Genomic DNA, 15,849 nt, shown 5'->3' on the forward strand with positions numbered 1-15,849 from the left:
TTATTCTATTCTGTAGAGTGGTGTGTCAGAAAAAGTCTGGCCTCTCCCCCTTTTCTTATTAAGCTGGAATTTAACTGGAACCAGTATTATACTTTTCCTTGAGATACGGATCTTATGGGCAAGTATTGTGTTGTCACTTTTGGCATGCTTCAGCATAGACATTGCAAGAGGTGTTTGATTACAGAAGAGAAAAAGAGAGAAAGAGAAATAAAAGTTAAATCAATGGAGAGTGCTATTCAGTACACGTAGTGCAGAAGGTGCAGAATAAATTATAAATAGCTAGCAAAAAATAAGATATGCAATACTCAGCTGCTTTTTCCAGTAAATACACTTGGCCCATGCTAACAGCTTGTTTGTATGGTCAGTGAGGCAATCAGATAGGGTGTATTCTTCCATGCTGCCAGTAGGCCAGAAAATCAGTGGCTTCCCACAGTTCTGCAGATTTCAGTAACGATGAATGCTATGCAATTACCCAGCCACAATCCTTCCTGTACATCAGTGCCACAAAAGCTGTTTCTCAAACTAACTAGAGTACCATACCAAGACATGGCTTTTTACTCACTCTGTCACTAATTGCAGTGCTTGGAAATTATGCAATATTTTTCTCCAGCTCTGAAATAAAGACTGTAAAGGAGTAATATTCTTCTGCTGTTGAAATCAAAACTCCCGTGTACTTCAGTGGGGTGGGATCAAACCAGTACTGCTCGTCTGATGCTGGGTTTGCTCTAAGGAAGCAGTCTATAGCAAAGCAGTCCAAGAAAGGCTTTATATTTGTGCAGTCTACCACCGCCGGTCTGGGAGTGTTGATTCTATTTTGGACTTAAATTGGTGTATATTCTTAAACAATTGTAATAGCCAAACAATAACAACCAGTTAATACCTACATGAAGAGCACAGATTCTGCAGTCACTTATGCTTTTGGAAGTGAGTGGCTGTGCTCATAAAGTCTTAAAGAGTAGGAGCACTGGAAAAATTACTGTTTTCTAGAAAAATACTTATTGTATAATAAGGGCAGCTTGTAGGTACTGCATACCTACAATCAGAACAGTAGTCATAAAAACATTAATTGACTGGTAGAAGACAACTGCCTGCCCAGTCCTGTCCAAGTTTTGTTTAGTAATATGTTATCGCGGAATTCCATGCACTGGAAAGTTGGTAGTGTGCTTTGGATGAATATGAGTGTAAAGAAGTATGTGGCTTATGTAGTCAGACCTCCCTGCTGACAGCTTCTGTTTCTGTTCTCCGAGTGGTGTACTGTGCTGTCACCTTTGTCATGCCTCAGGAGAGAGATTGCAAAACTTGTTTAAATAGAGAATAGGGGAAAGGAGAAGGAAGAGTGAAAATAAAACAAAGGATAGCTTTGGTAAGTAGTGTAGAGGTTCTTTCCTATGGTCTCTGTGAAGAATAATATGCCAGAAAGCAAGGAACTGTGTCTCTTCCATTCCCCCCACCTCCTTCCCCCTTCTTTACGTAATAAAGGTTTCAAAATCTGTATGGCTAAAATTAAGTCTGTTGAATCAATACAGAAGTTAAGATGCTGAGTTATACTGCGGTTATCTCTCCAGAATTTCCATGAGAACAGGCATTATTCCGCATTACTGGGGGTCTAGGCAGTTTCGGTGCCGATTTCCTGAAAGAATCAGATATCCATCTTTAGGAAGTCAAGTTTCGAGTGTCAGTAAAGCCTTTCATTTGAAAGTATTCTGACCTGGCAGCAATGCATAAGATCTGCACAATTAGGATGAAATCTTGCCATGAAAGGTTCAAGACTTAACTGGGAGGCAGGGAGAATGAAAGGGGAAGATTAAGGAGCTGTAGCTGGAGGAGGGAATTACAGGTTGTCAAGACACGGGTAACAGGCTACTAACATGAATCCTGTGTCTCGAAATGCCCTGAGGAAGGGAAACAGAAGCTTTATAATCAGTGTGTTATTCCTGGAATCTTTATGTACTCTTCAGTGAAACTGGATTGGGGCAGTGGGGCTGTCCTGAATACAACTTATTTCAACTTCATGAAATAATAATATTATTTATAGTAATAATAATGATAATGATGATATCACATTTCAAGTCAAGAAGTCGAGTCAGTTGCAAGATTCCCCCAAATCCATTGTCATGGTTTTGTATATTCTATATGAAGGGTATATACAGAGAGAATGGAAAGTACTGAAAGATCTAGAACTGTATTACAAAGACACTCCATTTAAATTTGTCTCCTGCCTTCTGAATTACAATATTTTAAGATAAATATATCTCTACATATAGAATTTATTTCATTATGGTTTACTATTTTGTAATAGTGCTAAGAGCAGTTAGGAACAACATCATCTAGTAATTACAATGTGTGTAAAAGCTATTGGGTTTACAGTGCAAACTGACATTAGAGAGCCATACTACTGTTTGTAACTATTTAATTAATTGGTTAACTTGGGACAAAGGCTTTAGGACTGGCAGCTGCTGATCTGCTTCCCATTAGACATAGCAAAAATGAAGGCATGAGCTATTTGACGTTGCTCCTGAGAACTGCTCAAAATTCTTTAAACCATTTGTTTCCATTTTAATTCACAGCAAGAGGTTCAGTAATTTGTGGACTGATCTTAATCATCACTTCCCTCACAGAGTATCTAAACACTCACTAAAGCTGTGTGTTCCCTCTGATTTTATGTGTAAGTAGGTGCATTACCATTCTGTCTCATATTGGTCTAAGTATCGGAAGAAAAGTATCTGTCTTGAAAAAACATCTTTAGACCGCTGGGGCTGTATTCACGTATTCACTGGACTGATGGACAGGTTTGTGATATTTTGCCAAACGATGAGAGGGAAATTCTGCCCCAAACCCATGTAGACCATGTCTCAGTCTCCCTAGAGATATTTTGATTTCTTCAGTAAACAAGGGCTGTTGGCTGCTACACTCATAAAGCGGCCTTTCTATTTTCCATTGCTCCCAGCAAATTTAATAAAGAGCTTAAGAGACGTTAGTGAGAAAACAGACTAGAAACAGAAGAAGCTTAAGTGCCTGCTCTTTCAGCTTGAATGAGTATCCAAAACCTGAGATCCCTACCCAAACTATAAGAAACCCCTGTATCTGTTTTAATAGGTGTTACTGTGAACTTAGAAGGATTCTTCATGTGACTTTCAGAATTTACTTGTCCAGGAGGGATATATATCCTATTGGAATGGCTTTCTAGGGATATTTCAGTACTTCAGTTTCCTGGCAGAATGGAGAACAGCAGGAATGAAGGTGGGGGGTGAGGGGAAGGGTGTGGGGAGGTGTAGAAGGGGGAGGAAGACCTTAGGCAGAGATTTTAGATTTCCAAACAATGGAACTAAGTTTACTACTTGATGTCTTTTCTGCCTGTTACTTTATAATGAAGTGTTTCTGAGTGGTAATCAAAATGTGTTCATTCAGCATGCTTAGAAAGAGGCATCTTTGCTTTTGTCAGAATAGCTCATTTGGTTTACACTAGCATTTTTATTGTCTTGGGAACATGGAGAAGCAAAGGTGGAAAACCAGTTTTGGTGACTGATTAGAGCACCCCTTAGATCCCTTCTGAATGCTTGCCCCGCATTAATCACAGGATGGTTCTCTTAAGGTGGAACATCAAGCTAAAGGCTAGAACCTTTCTATGCTTGTATATCTCTAGAAACTTCGTAAAATTATCAATCTAAGTGTTGCTAGAACTGTTCAGGAACACATAACCTTTCTCCTCAGCCAGGTATTCAGCTGAGAGTCCATATAATGTAACATTTATATATTATTTCATGGCACCTTACCGAGTCTGAAACTAGAATTTTAGAATTAGTGAAAGATTTGGGTGAGAAAGATTCAGTTCTTATCAACTGTTCATAATGCTTTGTAGGTAGTAGGTATATGACATAGTACCTTACAACACTGCAGACATGCCAGTTCTGAAGGTTTATTTTGCGCAGCCACCAAGACATGCAGAGGAGCACAGGGAATTCCAGGGAAGTAGCTGGCAACTGGCATGTGAGCTGTAGTGCCGGTGAGCCTAGGTGAATCTATGCTGTGTATATTCCAGGTGATTAGTGGCTGATCAAGGGAAGGAAAGAGGAGCGATGAAGTCATGTGGGAAAGGGAAGAGAGCAACTGTGAGTTGGCCACTGAATCCAGCTCCAGGGAAGGAGGTACTGTCACACCACACAACTGAACATTGTCCCCAGTGTCACATGATGCCCGGGAGCCCAAAGCTCCTGGCCACAGTGTGGAGATCAGCATAACAGTTTAACCCCCCTGAGGCCACTGGTTTGATGTGCTAGCGGGAATTGCAAACCCCTTGTTAGAAAACTAAAATCACTAGATTTGCATCTAAACTTTGATTGATTGATGAGTCAAACTCTTGGCGTAGGCTTTGCAGTGAGATTACTTCAAAGCCAATTTATTATTATCATCATCAATGCTATTTTGGAATGTAAACCTTGATAGTACAAGGCAAAGGTCATCCACCCTTGAAGGGTAAAGTGCCAGTTTATATTCTTTCTCAAAATAGTGATTAAATTTGGTGGCAGACACTTGGCAAAACACAGGGGGCAGAGCCTAGTAGACAGGCAGGGTGCTGCTGGTCAGCATCATAGCTGGCTTTTGGAGAAGCGGTGTGCTAGGCAGGCTCACAGCTCTGCGGGAGGTGATCCTTTCACAGGTGCCATTCTCACTGTGCTACAGCTCTTGGCTCCTGCCTTTGTGCTGGCCCTGTGTGGGGATATTTGGATTTGGTTGTATGCTGCCTTTTGTACCTCTGCTGTGTATTGCTAAGTCCTGCAGTACAGCTTGTGGAGGCATGAATAGGAAAGGGAGCATTAGGATAAATTGTAAAATACTACTGTTCTAAAATGTACAGATTGCTCTAGGACTGTTCTTTGAAGCAAACAATTTCTTCTACAAATACTGTGGTATAAAACCACTTTAAAATAATGCTTTAGAGGCAATTAGAAGTGTATATTATGATAGCTAAAGAATTGTTAATATTTATCTGCAGCTACTTGGAAATTCATTAAAAGCTTAATCTGATTCTTCTGATACACCAGGTCTCCAGTGACTAATCCGACAATGACATGCTTCATAATGATAGTCTGAACATGACTGACCTTGCAAATTGGCTCACAGAAGTACTTTATGTTGGTAAATTCTTTTTCCACAAATTTCAATGGGAAATATTAATTTTGCCTATGACTGTGCAGGCAAACAGAACAAAAATGAGCATTACTACTGAAAGTATCCCGTACAAAAACTACAATAGCTTTGTTAACTGAGACTGAGCATCATCCTCCCCCACTGTGAGCACATCAGTTAATCATACTAGGCATTACTCAACTTCATTTGACATCAGTAAAATTTTAGATGTAATTCAAATATCAGGGTAAATCTTTCCCTAGGATGACGAGAGTCTAATTTTAATGCTCTTCTTATTTTTTAATTCAGCATAGCCTCTTACAGAACTGGGGAGCACTTAAAAGGTTGGATGTGTTATAAAGACTTGTTTTGAGTACATTGATGTTGATCGCTTCCGGACAGAGTCATGCAGCTGGGGAGTCTCTTTTTAAAAAAAAAGAAAAATGGGCTCTTGCCAGAAATGAGTTATAATGAGGACACAGCACTTGTGAGAATAGCCAGTAGACATGACCGTAGTTGATGATTTCTCCAGTGACATACCCTGCTCCTTGAAACCCTCTCAAATGAACTGCACAAAAAGTATTTGATTTGCTGCAAACACCGCTTTTCCTTTCTGCTGTGAGAAGCAGTCAAATACGTGTGAGTTGTGGTGCTTATTGATCAGCCAAACTGATGAGGCAATGTTTGAGAATTTCCCTCTTCTGGAGTGTTGCATTATCTGCTTCATAAGAGCTTGCAGAATTTTACCATCTGTACAAAGCCTTCCTATCATCTTAAAAGTAGTTTAGAGCACATAGCAGGCATATCCTGCTTCACAGAAATCAGTGAGGGCAAGATCTCATCCAGTCTGTTCATACTAACTGTCCTGAAAGTTTTCTGTGGCCTGTTTCATAGTATAATACAGCCACTAGATCTGTCCCTGCCCTTGTAAGGCAGGCAAGTCCTATGGAAGTAGGTAACTGATACAAAAAATAAACACTCTAGCTTTTTAGACCTTACTAAAGATTGGGGATTTTTTTTTTTAATAGGAGAAGAATGTTTCCAAAAATCACAGTTGTTCACAGAAGGGTTACATTCTGCCATCTATCTTTGTGCAGAAGTCCCACTGGGGTCTCTCAGCAGGCTACTCCCAAAACACAGATGTTTCTGGCTATTCATTCAGCATTTCAGTGCTGCTGGATGCTTCTTTCTCTCTAGCTTTTACTGGGAGCTTGTTAAAAACACAAATAGGTTTTTTTTGTTAACACAACTGGTGCTGTCTCCAAAGTTACCTAATATAAAAAAGTCCATCTAACTACCACTGGGTGGTGTATGCCTTGTCTAAGTGAAACTCACTGAAGTAAATTATCAGGAGTTTTGTATGTGGTAATCTAACCCAATAATCTAAACCGAGATCTAACACAAAAGCCTGTATGTCTAATTTTTAATCAGAAAATTTCCCCGGAGTTTATCAAAGAAAGAAACTCAAGGGTTTGGCTAGTAAGAAGGTGGGGGTGTATAATGCATCCATGTCCTTGAAAATTCAACTTAGAATGAAGGAATACAGGGTGTATTTATACTTTCCTTCTGAGTTCCTGTAAGTTCTCATGCTTTATTGAGAACCACCTATTTTTACAAGCATGGAAAGGCCCTTACTGTGTCTGCTGGCATCTTAAATTAATTGTAGCCAGTCTTAGGAACATAACAGTCCACACGTCACCCATGTCACTTTTTTCAGATGTAAAAGGCAATGCCATTTTCTACCACTTCCATGTCCTTCATGCTGTTGTTCAACATTTAAAGAGCATTTGTAGAACCTTTGTGGGTGTAGATTCTGGAAGGATAACAGAATTTCTTTTTGCTAGATAGCACAAGCTATGCTGAAAACAAGTGCTAAAATACCTTAGTGGCTTAGGACTTACGGTGTTGCAACATGCTTCCTTTCCACTGCCAATTCTGTATCAATCTCTTAAAGATATACAGGTTCATAACCCACATTTGACTATCTTTGTCTGAAGTCAGCTCTAGTTAAGCTGCTGAGGCTGAGTAATTAATGAGACTTTCAGAATAAAGAGAAACTGAGTGAGGAAGAAGAAAGGAAACCTTTTTCCTTCCACTGATTTACTTTCTACATGCCATCCAAGTTTAATCTGTTTTGGTTTTTTCCTTTATCTAGTAGCTCCTTATAAATACCAATAAATATTACAAGCATCTTGTAAAACTTTTTTAAAGAGTCTGAGCATGCTATACCAGAATAGAAATGCCACCAGATTTTGTCTCTTTAGCTTGCTTGGCAGTCCAGCAAAACTACTAAGATAATGAAATTAAATTTTCTCTATATCTATTGGTACTTTAATTTTATTATGTTTTCTGTATGGAGATACATAAGCCAGCAGCTATATGAAACCCATTGGATTATTCTTTTGAGGTAGCAAAACTTGTTCTAGTGCTAAGAAGGTTCCCTCCTGCAGTAACAGTGTGGGGGAAAAAACCAAAATATGTTTAAGAACATCTGTGATTTAGGACTGGAAAGATAGCAACAAAATCCAACAATATCCCATAGCTCTGCCCGTTACCTCATGTTCTTCGCTCTTGTAGGAAAATTTACCCATAGAGCAAACAAGCTCCCAAACCCAGTTTGACAGAGAAAAGGGACTGAGTTGGCTTGAAACTCAGTACTTCTACAGCCTGAATCTCTTACAGGAATTTCTACTAAATGAAACTGATATATACACACACACACATATATATATATATAGATATACATACTTATATATATATGTCCAACATGGGATGCAATGGATGGAAATATTTAAAGATAGCATAGAGGCAATTGTAAAGAGAAGGAAGAGGGATGTTAACCAGTTCTGAGCTGTATTTCCATTCCCCACTCCTCAGCACAGGGTCTATCCTGGAAATTCTGTCATGACTGATACGCTGATGGCCATAGTCTATCAAACAGCATAGAAAAATAATCTCAGTATCTAGATATGATTAAACTTCATTAAGCCAAACACAATCAAGTTGTAAAAATTAGTTTGCCCCCCTATTAGCCACAGCTGATGTGTCTGTCCAGCTCAGCTGGCTGATGTCCTCCATGAGAACACCTCCTTAGGAAAAGCCCATTGCTGATGCTTTCTGACCATCGGGATTATCCCATCCTGCATTTTATGGTAAAATCAGTCTTTTAAGCACCAGTAAAGGGTGTTGCGATATTATGTATGTTTGGGAATGACATCCTAGGTGTTGACTGAGATGCTTCATACTGCAGTTGGTTCTATATTGGAGAGCAGAGTAAATGAGTTTTATAATCTCTGTATCAGCAAGCAGTTGTCAGTCATTCTATAGACTTCGATAGCACAGGGCCTCTCTGCCTTTGCTTGTAAAGGTCTGATTTCACTTTGATGGTATGGAAGAATTGGTGCACACTTTCCACTGAAAGGTGCCTCTTGTAGCCGTGAGGTAGGTTAGCTGTCTCTCCACTGCAATTTGGAAGTATTTGAATTAAAAGATGCTAATGAAGACCTAGGTTTCTCTAGCTGAACTGACACAAGCTAATACATGGAGACTAAACAAAATGCAAGAGAGATGCAGACCGTCACCTCCTGTGCCTGAGCTAGCAGCAAATTACAAAGGAAGCAGGTTAGGAAATTAAGTGACCCAAAGCATGATAGAAAAGAGTTCAAGCACTCTGGGTGTCACCTGGCGCGATGTGAGATAGTGGATTATATCCCTTTCCATAAAAATTGCGAGATGACCTGGCAATGGTGCATATGTACTGAGTGGCATGAATGATACCCCTGCACCTGACACAGTGGAAGCCTGCTGGGTTCACAATGCATTGTGCTCCTGTAGCATGAATTGGTAGAATTATTTCTGGACATAACGAAACAAGTACAGAGGTTATTTTTCAGTGCTACCTACTTTCTTCAGCCTGCCTGGGTGGTGAGCAGGGAGATTTTCTGACTCCCCTCAGAAGTTTTGGAGGTAATTAACTAGACCAAGTGTTTCAGTACCAGACTTTTCTAATATCCTATTAAGTTCCAAGAACGTGTGTAATTCCATGTTAATTGGTAGGGGTTTTCCCATCCTGCAGTCCTTCTGTCCCCGGAACAAGTATTCTATGCTACAAGTGTGAACCATTAGCCTTTATCACCAGGCAACCCAATTATCAAGACATACATAACTATCTTACAGAACATGCTTTCTATCTCGCAGCTCTCCTCTCTGCAGCGTTCACCATCCGCACAAACAGCCCTCCATCTGCTCGGCAGGGTCTGGTCTTCCTCCGTGTGGTTTGAAAGCACCCCAGGCACCTGCCTGGCTTGCAGATGGTGTTACTCCATCCCAGTGGGGAGTCAGCGCTGACAACAGTGTATTTCAGGGAGATGAAAGGGGATGATGGAGTTAAGGTCTTACTGAAGATGTGCCAGGCAGTCTCAGCTAACCGTAATCAGTGTGTATCTTTTTTTATTGTTGTTGCTGCTGTCATAGCCACAGTGTGCAGCGGGTGAGGTTTTGTTTGTAGCAAGACTCCCACCTACCTGGTTGGGGGGGGGGGGGGGGGGGGGAGAACCGCGAAACTGCGGAAGGGAGGGCAGAAATCCCGATCACACGTTAAAACTGCCCCCAAGAAACCTTTCAGCGGTCCAGCGCTAACTTTTCCGGACGCCGTTTTTCTGCTCAAGTGTTTTTGGTTTGGGTTCCCCCCACCCCCCCGCTGCTATTTTTCTGCGAACGAAAAAAGCGTTAAGCGGGCTGGAGCGGCAGCAGAAGGCAAATACGCCCGTGCTCGAAACTAAGTTGAACTCCGAGGGGTGTGGGAGCGAGCCTGACGGGGACGCGCCGCGCCGGACGGCGGCGGGAGAGCGAGCCCGGGCGCCGGGCTTTCCCCTGCAGCTGCGGGACGGAGGAGGGGATGCCGCCCTTGCGGCGGCGCGGCCTTGGGGTGGGGGGTGGGGGGCCAAGACCTCGCTCGCGGCGCTCTTACCCCCTCCATTTTTGTAGCAGAGGTAGGGGAATCGCCAGACGTTGGCCAGGTCCACGGCGAAGCCGATGACGGAGAGGAGGAAGTCGATCTTCTTGCCCCAGGTCTCCCTGTCCTGGGCGCCGCAGCGCGGGGCGGGGGCGGCGGGCAGGAGGCTGCTGCTGGTGTACTGCACCCCGTTGTGCTCCTTCACCAGGATCAGCTCCACGTCCTTCCTCGGGGGCGGCGGGGGCGGCCCCGCGCGGTCCGGCAAGGGGGCCACCACCGACACTTTGCGGTCGGGCTGTATCTGTTTGTTCATCCTTGCCTTAAACATCCAGAGAGAGCGGGCTGAGGAGGGGGAGCGGGCCCGGCGGGCTGCGGGAGCGCAGATAACGGCAGCGCGCTTCCCGCTGGAGGCGACGCCGCGCCCCAGCCCGCCGGTGTCAGCGCGGCGGGAGCCGGCACGGCCGTAATAAGAGCCATGCAAATGAGGCGGGAGAGGGGGGACCGGGGTGCCCCCGGGGAGCGGGGCTTCCCGCGCCCTTCCTCCGCCGGGGAAGCGGCCGGCAGCCGGGCGCGGCCCCGCCGCCCGCAGCCCCGCCGCCCGCCGCCGCCGCCGCCGCACCTGGGGCGCGCCGCCCCTGCCCCGGCCGCCGCTGGAGACCGAGCTGGAGCCTCCCGGCCCGCGGAGGCAGGGAGAGCGGAGCCCGCACCCTCCGGCCCCGGCCCCAGCTCCTGCTCCGCTAGCGGCCGTTTCACCCCGGGGTTGGACACCTGGGGCTCGGCCCGCCGCAGGGCGCGGGGCGCTCGGGGCTGCTCCGTCCTTCCCGCGGGGCAAAACGCGCGTCCCCGGTCAAGCAATCTGAAAGTGCTGTTAGCAGGCAACAGGTAGAGCTAATTTCCATCGCCCGCTTCCCTTCTTTCGCGGCTGAACTGCGGTGCAGACGCAGCTTGCCCCTGCCTGCTAGCGTGGCATTAGTTAAACAGTGGAATTTGGCTTTTGACATCAGAACCTGGTGGGGTGCAGGTTGAGTGGCAGAGCTGGACACTGCTAATACTCCTACACCAGGACTGACGGATGCCTAGCTTTTTCTTTCCTGGCAAGTACGGGGCTGGTAGGATTCAGTTGGCAGGTTGAGGTATTTGCAGGACAGTAACTATTTGCTGCTATTCCAAATGGGACCTGATTCTTTTACACGTAAAATGAGCAAAGAATTAGCTGGCAGAACAACAGTGATTGGCGCCAAAAGTTGGCTAAATGCAGCTGCAGAAAGGGGTTTTCAGGGGCTCTCCCTGTTACAGCTGAGAGCTGTAACTCTACATTCAGTCTCTGTTACAGGAATAAAATTTGAATGCAAAAAGCAGAAATTGGCTCCCCCTCCCCAGTGGTAAATAGCTTCCCTTCTGCCTGGCGTCAATGAGAATAGGTCAGATCGCAGAGGATTCTCCGTGGTAGTGCAGACTACCATTCTTACTTGCTCTGCTAGGGCTGATAACAGTATTATAATCGTAATATATGAAGAAGTGCTAGTCAGAGTTTGCAAGGAATACCAGGTTCCTCCGCAAACTTGGAACATGAAAAAGAATCCCAGCTCAGAGTTAAAGCTCTCATATTGGCATCTTCCCCTCCTCTCTGTAGTCCACAGACTACAGCGATGCTAGTAAGACAGCTATTGACAATTTGAAAAGTTTCTGCCTTGACAAAAAGCTCTTGGTTCAAGCTCCAGGATCCAAGCTGTGAGGTGGAACCTAAAGCCCTCAGCTGGGTGAAGTATTTGGGCAGTGGCTATACTGTTTCAGAGAAATTGTATGCTTAGAACATGCAGCTTGTATGTTCTCTTTTGGTTACTCCGTGATTTCCTGCCCTCATCTTCACCAAATACACCACATAATACCATTTTCTCTATTCTTTTTGACACCTCATGCCATACATGCTGCAAGTATGTCCCCTGTGCACGGTCATTATATAGTACCCTGTAAACACTCAGTGTTTGCCTGTGCAGAACAACCCATGTTTCTACACTTATGCACAGCTAACACTGCTGCCTGCTCCTCATACCATCCATCAGTCACTGCCCGTGTTAGATGCAGTGCCCCCAAGTATGCCCATGCTCCCCTGCATTTCAGTGAGCCTGCACACCCATTCTCCCATAGCGAACAAAGGACAAGCTCTGTTCTGGGCCTAAGGAGAGCCTCCACTCCCAGCTGCAGAGCCCTGAAGCCCTCCTGCTGACAGACTCACCAGGTAGCACTGAGGATGTCTCTGTCCCATTCCCTGGTACGTATGGGGAAGGAGAAGATGACTGAAGGGGGATTCCTCCTTCTTGGTTCCACCACTCTGGGACTGCAGTCTCTCTGGGAGTTGAAGCTGTAGCCTGGCCAGAAAGGAGCTTTTTAAACCTGGTTCCCCTCACTCCACGTGACTATTACTGCCTTAATAATCTGCACAGACTTCCTATGCTAGGCAACAGCACTCACATGTTGCTTCTGGAAAAATAGGGCCTTGCAAAGGAATACCCTTTTCCCCACAAGGTCTCAATTAGCTGAGCTTGATCATTATGTCTATGGTGGGAGGAATCTAGAAAGCCCCCACTTATTTCCTGAGAGAATTAAGTCACTGTACACATATATATATATATATATGCATTTAGTTCTTGCATGGGAAGTGTGCACAATCTGGTTAATGTAATAGATGCTGCACCCTCAAGGTAAGAAAGTCCTCAATTGGATTTTATAAAAAAGTTGCTTAATCTTGAATCTGTCTGGATCTTGTTATGCCTAATGGAGCCTGACAGCGGGTAGAGTTGAAGTCAGAGAAGGGACTATTGTATTTAGAAACCTCAATGGAGTCAGGCAAGATGGCAGGCTGTTAGGGATAGTCTGCCTTTGATGGGGCAACAGGCTATAATTTACCTAGAAAACAGTCAGGTGTTGCTAGGTTAGTCATCAATTATTTAAATTCTTGTCTATCATTCTCTTTGCAACATATAGGAGAATATGCTGTAACAGAAAGCTGGGATTATCACTCTGATATGTTAGTGTCTATGAAGAGGAAAACACCCCAGTGAAGAACAACTCAGCAGGTGCTTCCAGATCTCCATTTGCTGCTGGTGTGAAGGCTCATTATGCTTGTTGGGAGCAGGGTTTGAGTTCTCCACCTTCAGCAGCACAGCCCTCTGCCACTGATAATATGAACTACAGGAGCTGGCCACAGTCCTTCCTGTGAACCAGGTTTTGAGAAGGGCTGTATCAGTTTCAAATATGTTGGAATTTGCACTTTACAGTTGGTGCATCTGGAAAAGTCTTGCCTCGTGTTATGTCTGATACACTTGATGAGAGAGCTTGGCAGTTGAGCCAAACAAAACAGTGACTGAGAGGGGAAATGATTCTTTATAAATAAATAGAGGTAAATGTCACAGAGGAAAAAAACCCAGCACCAACAATATTTAAACCAAAGGACAAAAGAGTCATGATAAATTTAGTTGGAAAATAAGAAGAGTTCTAACTATCAAAGTAGCAAATGCAGTGGGAACTAGAGGCCTGGGTTTTAGGGTATTGTTTTATGAGCAGGGTTCTATGATGAAGTTGCTCGTGGGAGCTGGGATTTGGACTTGAAGACCCAGGACATCACTTTCTTATTATAATCCAATATATAATGAAAAGACCAAAAATGGGCAGGGGACATATACACCAACTATTTAGTTTCACGTCCTGGTACATCCACTGAAACTCTGAGCTCATTCTGGCCGTGGGGTCACCGACACTGAAAGACAAAACATTTTTCAAATGAAGTGTATAAGCTGAATAAAGTTAGGTTTAGTTAGTCTGTGATAAAAGAAACTTGGGGAATAGCCAGTTGCTGTAGGAACTGGGAACAAAGAAGACAACAGCCTTCTGACTGAATCAATGTTAAAACAATTTCACAGTGATAGGAACATGGCAGTGGCAGGGGTGCTCATCTTTCTAGGTTAGCAGGTAAAGGATACCGTGCTGTAAACTGTATCAGATACCTTTTGATGACAGTAGATAGGTCAGTTCCAGCTTCTTGGACAGGTTGGGCAGGTTTGCTTCGTAGTATCTCTATAATCATATTGCTGTTCCAGATGTAGTGTTTACTTGTTATTCAAAAGCTTTGTGTTGTGTTGTGTTGTGTTGTGTTGTGTTGTGTTGTGTTGTGTTGTGTTGTTAGCAGACTGTTGTCATAGCATCTCTTCCCTAGAGCCAAAGAAATGCATCTCTTTCACTGGGAGGGCCCATTTGGGTTGGTCCAACCCTTCATTTTGACAGTCAGTGTCTTATGCTACAAACTGTCTTCAGACTGAAAACATGTCACAAAAGCACTCCACAAGCTTTTGGTATTCCATTTATGCAAGAATGCCAAGGTCAGGGGAGGCCTCTCTCTGTTTTTTACAACAATAACATTTGTATCAAGTTGCTTGAGATTCTTACAAATACATGCCTCCCAAGCTCATTTTACCTGGGATCTGTTACCCCTGGCATCAGGTGACCTTCTTCAGGGGAGCCATCAGTGTCACGCAAGCAAGTGATCCTGTGGCATCTTTATCATTTTATGACATATAAAATGTGTGTGTGTGTGGAGAGGATGATGTTGAAGTCTAGGAGGTTTATCCTTCACAATTTCAATACTGCTTCCTCTCTATAGGCACCCCTTCTTCACCTCACTTTGGCCTCTATCTAGCTTACGAGCACTTACTGTATTCGAAGTTTATAAATATACTTTGGGACATTTCACACCAGGAGTCATTAAGTTTCAGCTTCAACAATACTCTTTCTCACTACCTGTTTTGAATTGCTAGCTCTTCCTTCTGCTTTAGTGTCAGGTTTATTCTGTCTCAGAGAGAGTTGTATGGGAGCAATTTGCAAAGCTGTGTGTAAGTGGTGTGAAACTGGGAGCACTCCCAATTTCAGTCTGACTGTGCATGAGGTGCGCTCCGTCCTTGTCCCTTCATCTAGGCTTGTGCAGAAGAGAATCCAGGTACAGGGTCAAGAAGGCAGCAAGGGCACACCCTGACCTAGTCCCTACTTTGAACAGTAAGAGAACCAGAATACTTGGGACCCACATGGGTCATCTTGGTTTACCATGTCATGTGTCCATGTAATCTTTCTCTTTTCCAGTTGGAATAAACCTTTCCTGAACAAAAATGTCCTAGCTTTCAGATGAAGACTTACCAATGTTTAGTGGAACAGTAATAATGCCAGGATTATCAGCCAAGTCTTCAATGAGAAGGGGATCTCACTTGCCTTTTTCACACCAGTATTATATGTTTGTCCACAGACAGGTTATAAACACCTAAGTCATTCTGCGCTGTTGTTTCCACATGACAATCCTGTAGGTTACAGAAGAAATTCTTTTTTTCTCTAGTCCTTAAAGACCAGGTTTAACATTTAATTCTCTTTGCCTCCATGCCATTTCTCTTATTCTAGGATTCCTTTTTTTTTTCTGTGTGAGTCCCGTTCTTCACTGATTTAATATTGCCTGCCAACTTAATAATCTCTACATTTCGTTAGCAAACAGGAACATTTGGGTGCATATTATTAATGCAAATATTTAATAAGCTCATTCCCAATAACAGATCTTTCAGGATGGCTAATCTCACTCCAAGTCTGTAATTATCCTTGTAGCACAACATAGTATTACATCCTCTTCAGTCAGTTCCTTTCCTGTCTTAATAATTCTATTTCTCTCCATTTCCTCTGCTCAGACTAACAATTACAAGTGTCATTGTAGCAGCTGCTTTTCTGAAGTTGTGATA

General features: G+C 43.6%; 1 protein-coding gene across 1 annotated transcript in view; it reads right to left on the reverse strand.

Moving 5' to 3' along the window:
- SLC6A2 (solute carrier family 6 member 2) overlaps positions 1-12,347 on the reverse strand; it is a 74,685-nt gene extending 62,338 nt beyond the window's left edge. The window contains exons 1-2 of the mRNA XM_064459367.1: positions 12,318-12,347; positions 10,097-10,400 (exon numbers count right to left, since the gene is read on the reverse strand). Coding sequence (XP_064315437.1) covers positions 10,097-10,400; positions 12,318-12,347 — 334 coding nt within the window. The remainder of the gene's footprint in view (positions 1-10,096; positions 10,401-12,317) is intronic.
- Positions 12,348-15,849: the final 3,502 nt, after the last annotated feature.

This window comes from Phalacrocorax carbo, chromosome 8 (assembly GCF_963921805.1).
Source record: "Phalacrocorax carbo chromosome 8, bPhaCar2.1, whole genome shotgun sequence".
Classification (NCBI taxonomy): domain Eukaryota; kingdom Metazoa; phylum Chordata; class Aves; order Suliformes; family Phalacrocoracidae; genus Phalacrocorax; species Phalacrocorax carbo.